General features: G+C 35.5%; 1 protein-coding gene across 1 annotated transcript; it reads right to left on the reverse strand.

Annotated features, from left to right (window-relative positions):
• Positions 1 to 2,383: 2,383 nt before the first annotated feature.
• LOC108735999 (pancreatic triacylglycerol lipase-like) lies at positions 2,384 to 4,155 on the reverse strand. Its single transcript, XM_025976434.1, has 4 exons — positions 4,045 to 4,155; positions 3,409 to 3,868; positions 2,552 to 2,968; positions 2,384 to 2,488 (listed from the first exon to the last, which is right to left on the reverse strand). The coding sequence occupies exons 1-4, from the start codon at positions 4,094 to 4,096 to the stop codon at positions 2,431 to 2,433; spliced, it is 987 nt and encodes a 328-aa protein (XP_025832219.1). The 5' UTR covers positions 4,097 to 4,155; the 3' UTR covers positions 2,384 to 2,430.
• Between the last annotated feature and the right edge of the window lie 5,286 nt (positions 4,156 to 9,441).

Below are 9,441 nucleotides of genomic sequence, written 5' to 3' on the forward strand. Positions count from 1 at the left end.
TAAGTACTTTTTATTTGGTCTCCACAAACAGTACAGAATATTTTTAGTATAGTTAATGTATTGTATTGAAGTCAGTTAACGGAAATGTTAACCATACGTAAAATATACGTGTAGGGGTATAGTGTATTCATAATAAGGATGAGACCACAACTGTGCAACTGCCGAGAAGTAGCAGTAGTAGGTTACTGGTGTATGGAGAGCACTGCTAGAAGCACATGTTACAGAAATCTATTGGAGATGTGCCGTTACATATTTAAAAAATGATACACGTAAATTTTACATACATTGGCGTTCTATGGTTAAGACAATTACTGTCCGAAACTTCCTCTCACACTTCCATGCTAATTAGCACCCCCAGAACTTCTAAAAAAAGCCGAAAGCCGGTCTGACACGCGTCGTGGCTCCATTCCAAACCATCAAAAATTTGGTCTCTAAATCTTCATTACATGTACATATACATATTGCGCTTATAGTTAATTTTTTCTTATTGAAGAGTTGTTTAGTCAGTAATCATTGTTCATAAAATGTTAATTATGTAATCTACTTATCGCGTTAGTAAGAAACTAAAAGAACAGACTTATTTTTAATCAAAGAGGTAGAATTAGAATTATCGCCTGTACATTTGCGAATATTCAATATGCAAAGAGAAATGTTTGACTTATTTCAAATATCCCGCATTTATCCGCGCTTCTCATTTTAATGTGAAACTTTTACTACATCGCCTCAAATTTTTTCGTCCATCTATCGCATGTCGCACTGTAGCCGGCCGCGGAGTAGGGGTAAAACTGAAAAGCGCTCGGCAGAACAGCCAAGGCCAATATGGCGGTGCCCATGGCTCGCATGAGCTAACCCTGTGACATTTATATTCTCACTTATTCGTGCAAGTGCAAGACTATTACATTTATAGACTGTGAAACTTAAAGCGAAGATGAAATTATTGATGGAATAACTGAAGTTCAAAATGATTAAATGAATTAAATAAATATTGTTCTCAGTTTTTAACATGCGTCTATCATCTAAATTATTGTATTCATTATGTATTCCGTACCCTCATACGCAGATTGAAATTAAAATTTATAGTTGGATATGTTGTCTACTATTGATTTCCCATTATCATTCCCATTTTCCAATCATTAAGATAAGAGTAAGAACGCGATTTTAATTTTAATACCCTAAATGGAATAATTTTCCAAAAATTTACAGTTAAATGTCTACAATCCGAAAAGTTTCACTTGTATCGTGGTTTCTTAAAACTCGACAATTGTTTTTTTTTTGGTTTGGCTACTATCATGTTCCGTTGATAAATAATCATCGAAGACCCGTCTCTATGAAAAATAGTAATTGTATTTGTATTTGAATACCTTTTAGAATGTATTTTTTACAAGTTTGCTATTAGCGAATAAGATTATTCTCTCATGAGCCGGTTAGTGCTAGAAATCATAATAATATTGTATTGTGTGATCAAAGCAAAGGTACATTTACAGTATCTTAGGAAGGCGATCAAGGGGCTTGGATTCGTATGCAAGACTGATTTACGCATTTTATTCACAGCGTGTTTATAACTAAATTATCTACACATTAATGCAGATCTGCGACCAGGTTAGGTTAGGTGTTCGGTAATCGAATATGCTGTGCGAGTTGTTTATCTGCTCGCTGTGCTCCTATAGGACCCAGATGATCCTATTTTGAAAAACAGGACTGGATGTTTAGGATGGGTAATCTCACCGGGGTGGTGTGCATGGTTAAATTGAAAATCTGTCAAGAAATCGGTTCCAGTTATGGATTCCGCAATATAGTCGCCATGAAAACTGAGTTTTGCCATTTTAGTGACAAATGTGTCAGTATAGGTTTGCTATTGGAATGCACGATGTTAAAGTCCTGTTCATCAGAAATTGCGCTTAGTTTTTATTGTTCTGTCTTTTGTATTTTAATGCAAAAAACAAAAGAAAGTATCAGTCAAATTGAAATAAAAGACATTGCTAAAATGCCACCATCCGTTACTGAAAATGAATTTATTAGTCAATATTTTCAGTGATATTTGTCACAATTTCAAAAAAGGGTTGGCTTTTTAATTTTAAGTATACCACTGCCTCAAAAGTGTTGTACTAAAACGCCAAACACCATAATAGAGAAAATGGATCTGTTCAGCCCTTGAGAGAGGGTTGCTTGTGGCTAGCAAGGAGAAACAATAAACCCGTTTTGCTTTTTTTGTAGATCCAAGTTTCACCATCTCTTACACTTATATTTAGTGAAGTGTGAAGAAACACCGTATTTACTTTTCACCAACTCACTATAAGTCAACTGCCGACCGATCCCAACGGTTATATGCCTACAGAATGCTAAATATAAGATTTGTCTCACAGAAGTAGAAAAAAGTAAAGCATATTTTCTATTACATTATTTATTAAGGCCCTTTATTTATTACAATAATTATGATTCTGAATATGGTGACTGAGAATTGGTGTTCAAGTAATAATTACCACTGGCACTAAAAGAATAAATAGTTGTAAGTCACTGAAAAGTTCGAAATCCTAAATTATCTAGTATTTACCTTGTGTCAATATTCAGTCCTCCAAGTTTGCTTTGTCCATTCGACGCACAATTTCCAGAATTGTAATTATTACTGCTGTTACAGCTCGTTGCAGTGAATCCTCCCGACTTCACTGATTCGGCAAAGAACTGATAAGCCCTGGAGTGTGCACAAGTACCTGCTATATCAGCACCGCAACCAGGTTGGGATCTACCTCCATTGGGTCTGTAATCGGCGGTTCCCAGACTATCCTGATAACCCAATCTACCACCGCACGTGTGAATGACATGAACGAATTTGGCATCGGATGGGTCCAATCTGTTGTTGGAAATGATGTTGAAGTACATCGGTCCTGCGGGATCCATTCCTACTATTACACCAACGTTGCTATCTGCAGCTGAACCTGCACATCCAGCGACATGGGCTCCAAGACTGTGACTGTCAAAATTACAAAAAAGGGAGAGTTCTTTTTACCAATCAGATCATTTCAAATGCTCTTTTACATTTTTTAATTATATTATTTACAGGAACGAGCCTAAAACTAGAAACTACCACAAATGGCGCAGTAAATGCCATCTGTTGTACGATGCTTCAACAAGGTCCATTTAAATATATTGATATCTACTTGCTGAAACGAATCCCGGCGTAGCTAACCTAAACGTGATAGGCAGGTTACCATAATCGAATAAAATAATTCGAAGTGGTCTTATTCTGTCGAAACTGCCAGACGCGGATCGCGATTTCGACCTTTTTGGATATCATCAGCGCGTCGCAGGCAGCCCTGACAGAACACAGACCAACTTTACCTACTGTCTTAACATCGATCCGCGTCAGACCACTTCGAATTATTTTATTCGTGCCTAAAACTGTTTCCTTACCCTACGAGTGTGAATTGGTCTGCATCGAGTCCATAGCTGCTTTGCATTGATGAAATGAATCGGCCTAGGTTTCTTCCAATTGAGGGAACATTAGAGAAAGCAACTGTGTACATTGAATAAGACACTGAACTCCAATCTACTACAAAGACGTTAGCATCAAGAACTTCAAGGTAGGCAGATCTAACGGCCTCGTTCACATCGCTACCCTGGTCATTTCGCCAACCATGAATTACAAAAATATTCTGCTTTGATGAATCGTAATAAGATGAGGACGAAAGCGAGCTAACATCCAGTGCCAATTCTTCGGGAGACGAAGGATTTTTTTGAGTATACAGGTAAAGGGTGATGTCGGATGCAGAGGCAAATGGTTCGGGGATAGGAGCAAGAGTATCGATCACCTCAGTCACGCCATTGTCGCTATATACCGTTATGAAGCGATCAGAGGAAGTATCTAAATTTACTGAAACGACGAAAAAGGGGATTTATATATTTTAATAGTATAACACGTAAGTATATGCCTAGTGAATATACAGTAATGAAACACACGCAGACATTAGTATATCTCTTACATACTCTAGTTGATTTGACTGTAAGTTAAATGAGAATAGTGATTAAGAGTATTCCAGCAATACTTACGAGGGTTGGAAAGTACAAAGGCAACGTTAGCTAAGACGAACAGGAGTTTCATTTTGCTTGATCACCTTATAACAATGTGTTTTGAAAGCTGATGAATTGTCCTATTTATACTTAACTATTTTATATTTTTGAAATGAATTATTTGATACTTAAAGCTGCTATCAAGGCATAGCTGTATATTTCACGTTTTTGCGAGATAAAATTGAGTGTTAAAGATTGCCATTCTTTTCATTGTTTATCAAACACCTACATAGTTAAAAGGAATTAAAAGTAAAGGAAGATTTTAATATACGTCACATTATAATAAAATACTTCAACTGATATAAGCAAAGAATGCAGTCTTTTATAATGCAACTACCTTGGAGGACTTGGAACTCGTTGAACCTAGATACTTGTTCGATACCATTTTGATTTCTGATATTGATCTCTATGAGGAAGTCACCGTTTTGAGTGACAACGTCCATTCAGGACCGGATAATCCACCAATATTTATAAAAAAGTGGTTCACTAATCTCGCGGTTTCATTACTCCACTTATATATCGAATCATTGCGTTCAGACATTTTCTCACAGTGGAAGATAGCATACACTCAAGCAGTACATAAATGTGGCGATGAGAATGATATTAGTACGTAATTATTATCCAATTTCAATATTAAATTGTCGCTCGAAAGCTTGCTGACTTTTGCCCCCCTAAAATAGTTCAGGAACAGCATAGTTTCATAAAGAACAGATCAATGACTACAGACTTTCCAGTATCTAGTAGTGTTACCCCTATAATAATTGAAAATTTTAATCAGGTTGACACCATGTATATAGACTTTAAAAACGAAATATGTGCTGGGACACATAGTAGAAGTGAAACTTCGACGGACAAGTGGAAAAACGAATAGCAACGGGCAAGTAGAAAAACGAATTTAAACAAAATGTTTACTTGAAGTTTTACGGGCAGATTTTCAAATTGGACAAGTACATTAACAAACTGTCCGTAAAAATTGAAGTAAAAATTTTGTTGCGATTCGTTTTTCAACTTCTCCGTTGCCATTCGTTTTTTTACTTGTCCGTCGAAGTTTCACTACTACTATGTGTCTCAGAACACATTTCGTTTTCATAGGTTTAATCCAAATTATGATTTGGTTTTTACACAAACCGCAAATAGGCGTCCAGCCACGTGGAGAGCAGAGGTAAGAAGACAACAGCTGAGCACAGCACATACCGCCGGGACTCTAGCGGACTTCCCGCTCTTCGCGCTAATACAGACGCTGCCCTCTCTCCGCCACCACCAGCGTATATGGAAGTTTCGCTTCAAAAATCCCTTGATTCGGTAAACCGCTATAGACTCCCAGCTAGGTTGTGGAGTATTAAAGTGAGTGGAACTCTATACACTTGAATGTATTAATTTCTAGTGGATAGAGCGCAATCTGAGGTATCTCAGGGATCTCATCTGGGGCCCATCCTATTCATTGTCTTCGTAAAGAAATACTTAGCAGTTTGCGCTTTGCCAAACTATTAATATTTGCTGACAATATAAATTTATGCAAAAATTAATACCCCTTAAGATTGATAGTTGAGAGCTGATAATTGATGTTGGTACTTCAGTTAAAATTCTTATTGGCAAATAAGATTGAAGTACCAACATCAATTATCAGCTCTCAACTGATCGTGTGCTTATGCACTAGTGCAAAACCATAAGCAATATGGAGAGCGGTTCAATTGCAAATTGTAGTGACCCCTAAATGTTGTTTTAGTCTCCAAAATGTTATGAGTAGTATTATAGAACCAGCACAGCAAAATGGACTACAATCAATATAAAAATTAGTTTTTTTATGTCTCGAGTTACTGCAAAAACAAAACTCAGCTAGCTTGAATAGAGTAGATCAAATATCAGATTTAGAGTTATTTTCGACCCTGCTCTCTCTTTTTCACCGCAAATAGATTCTGTGGTTGCTAAGGCTAACCGTAGTCTAGGTTTTGTAAAAAGATTTGAAAAATTTTAAGAGAATAATGTATCTGCACAAAGCTTTTGTATTACCTCATTTTGTTTACTGCTTGGTCATTTGGAGACTTTATCTTGACTATCAAAGGGATCTATTAGAATCATTCCGACTCAAGCTCTCAAGATGCTTTTGTATAGAAGCAAGGCATCCTATGAGCTACATAGACCACAATTATGCTCCTTTAATGAGTAGATTCGGGATCAGATACCTCACGGATATTCATTAGCATCACGATTTGATCCATTCTTACAAAATGAATACTTTTGGTGGTCATGAACTTTATAATCCCTTTATATACATAAACACAATCTACGAAAATCTTGGAATGATCATTCAATTATTATTTTTTATTAAATTTAACCATTATTGTTATTTATCTATCTTTAAGTTCATGCCTAATGAATTTTATATAATTTATTTTTGTTACGTGGTTTAGAGCGGTAGTGTTAGCATAAACCCCACCTTTATATTGCAATGTACCTAAGGTCTGTTGGTTTGTTTATTATCAATAAAAAAAATCTGTTGCACATAGAAATATACCTACGGTGTAACAATAATTCAAATAGAAAAGGAAATATTGTATCTGACGGTACTAACACTGAAGTCTAACTGTAATTTTTGTTATCAACTTTTGAGTATCACACTAGAGCAATTAATGCATTTACTGTATGCAATTTAAATTTTTTTTTTAATATTTATTATAAATACTAGGACCAATATCTTCATAAGAGTAGTTTAATCCTCTAACCCCTCCAAATTTAGAAAGATAACACCTTTATCAATAATATACTTACGTTTCAGTCATGGAAAGGTTCTTACGGCGTACACATGTAATAAACAACAATTAGAAGACAGCAAAAAAATGATAAAGGATGTTCCATATATTTCTCGAAATAAGTTCCCTTCTGTATATTTAATTGAAGAAATTGCTTACTGGCTATAACTATTATTAACATTGGCTGCTTAGTTACTCTTCGACTGTCGACATTCATATTATTATTACACAAATTATAAATAAACAAATTTATTATCAATACTAAAATAAGGTACATCAAAATACAAAGTGACTGCAGTATTTGCTTCAGGACTCCCAATACTTCTTAAAGTAGATTGAAATTTTATGAAACATTTAGTCTTCTAGTCTATTTGCCAAAAAATTCATCATCATCATAAGGTCGTCAGTCCTAAGACTGGTTCGACATGCACCTCCACTCTTTCCTATTCTGAGCTAATCTTCGCATTTCCCTAAAACTAGAACATCCCACATCCTTAACTATTTGTGAACAATAATCTAATCTAGATCTATCTCTACTACTCCTAACTTCTGTTTCTGCCTCTAATATGTCTTTGACTAGACTATGTCTAAGAAGGTGTCCTACTTACCTATCTCGCCTATTTCTTATTGACTTCCATAGAGTCCCCTGTTCTCCTATTCCTTCTAATACCTCTTCATTTCTAACCTTCTCTATCCACGGTATCCTCTTCATTCGTCTATGACACCACATTCCGAACGCTTCTAACCCTTTCCTTTCCGCCGCGCCCACCGTCCACGTTTTGCACTAGTATAGAGCCGCGTTCCAAACATACACATTGAACAATCTTTTTCGAATTTCTAAATTAACCGTTCGCGAGCATTGAGGTGACTTCTTTTTATTGAAGGCGACTCGCCCTGCGCTATTCTCTGCTTTATATCCCAACTGCTCCTTCCGTCCTGACTTGCCTGACTTCCTAGATACCTAAAGTTAGCCACTTCTTCTAATTTTTCGTCTCCTATCTTTATATTCGCTTTTTCCCTACTTTTTCTTTCCTTCCAAACTAGTGCTTTTTATTTTACTTTTATTTATTTTCATACAATACTGTTTTGTCAACATCGCTTCCATTTTATTTAAAGGTATCATTACCTCCTACTTGCTAGATGCTAATACTGCTATATCATCTTCAATTTTTAGCATACTAATCTTTTGCTCCTGTATATCTATCCCTACAGTTCTACTGTCTTTAATGATGTTTGTCGCGTCTTCGATGTATAAATTAAAAAGTAGCGGTAACAGTGTGCATCCCTATCTGACTCCCTTCCTGATATCTACTTCTCTACTTTGTAGCCCCTTTTGCTCTTTATACAAACTATGTATCACTCTTCTATAACTGTAACTCATCCCTACATTTTTAACATCTTGTCCCGTTTAACATTGTCAAAAGCTTTTTCTAAATATACAACTCCTATGTACGGACTCCCCTTTTTCTATCGTTTTCTCTATTGTTACCCATAAATTCGTAAAGTATAATAATGGACATGGTCTCCAAGTAAAATAATAATCCCAAAACTTATAAGTTTATATTGTAATGTTAAGTTCGACCCTGCACATGAACATCTTGTAGTATTAAAGGTAAACATTTCACATTTGTTTACTTGTTATTGAACTGATTAGATATCTTAAAATTGTATAAAACATATGCAGTAGCTTTTTTTACCAATATTACCTTTCATCTGTAGCGATATCTATTGCGTCTTAATATATTATCTTAAGTGTATTTAGTGCACTTTTTCTTTGATTATATATCACTTTAGTGGAATCAATAATAAAATTCCAATAACATTTTGGAAATAATATAATTTTTAGTTTAATAATAGGAAGTAGAACTTCCGCTGGCAGAAGTAGTGCAATCGATGAACCAAGTGAGATGGTTGTAAGTTGTATCTCTGCACAACCGAGTTTTTAGTAGTACGTAATGGTTTGGAACAACATTCTAAACAATAATTGGGCGTTGCGCAGTGTTTCTGAAGTGGGAATTTAATTGGCAAGCCAATAGGTAATTGAAAAATTGACAGATTTTTCTTCTTGTTGTGGAATGTCCTACAAAATAGTGCTGGTTTGACTAAAAATAATCTAATTTGTTTATTGATAAATAGGCTAATAACAGACCTATAATACAATGCGCTGGCAATCAATGAAAAAATTGGTATATTTTGTGATGAGAAACTGCGGCTACTTACTTGAACATTGTACGTAAGTTGCACTAGGTAACTAGGTAACTTCAAAAGTAAAGAAGTGTTTTCAAAACTTAATTTGCAATTAGAAATTTATCAAAAATTCATTTCAATGCCAGTTGATCTAGATTATCTAAAAATATGGTGATGATTTGATTAATTAATGAGTCAACAAACTACTGTACCAAATTAAAAAAAAATGCCTCGGTATGTGGAGATCGCAGGGTCGTGTCGCCTTTAATAAAAAGAAGTCACTTCTATGCTCGCGAACGGTTAAATTAGAAATTCGAAAAAGGTTGTTAAAGGTGTATGTTTGGAGCACGGCGTTGTACGGGTGCGAAACATGGACAGTGGGAGCGGCGGAAAAGAAAAGGTTAGAAGCGTTCGAAATGTGGTGTTATAGGCGGATGAT

The sequence above is a fragment of the Agrilus planipennis genome, unplaced genomic scaffold, assembly GCF_000699045.2.
Source record: "Agrilus planipennis isolate EAB-ADULT unplaced genomic scaffold, Apla_2.0 scaffold75, whole genome shotgun sequence".
Lineage (NCBI taxonomy): Eukaryota > Metazoa > Arthropoda > Insecta > Coleoptera > Buprestidae > Agrilus > Agrilus planipennis.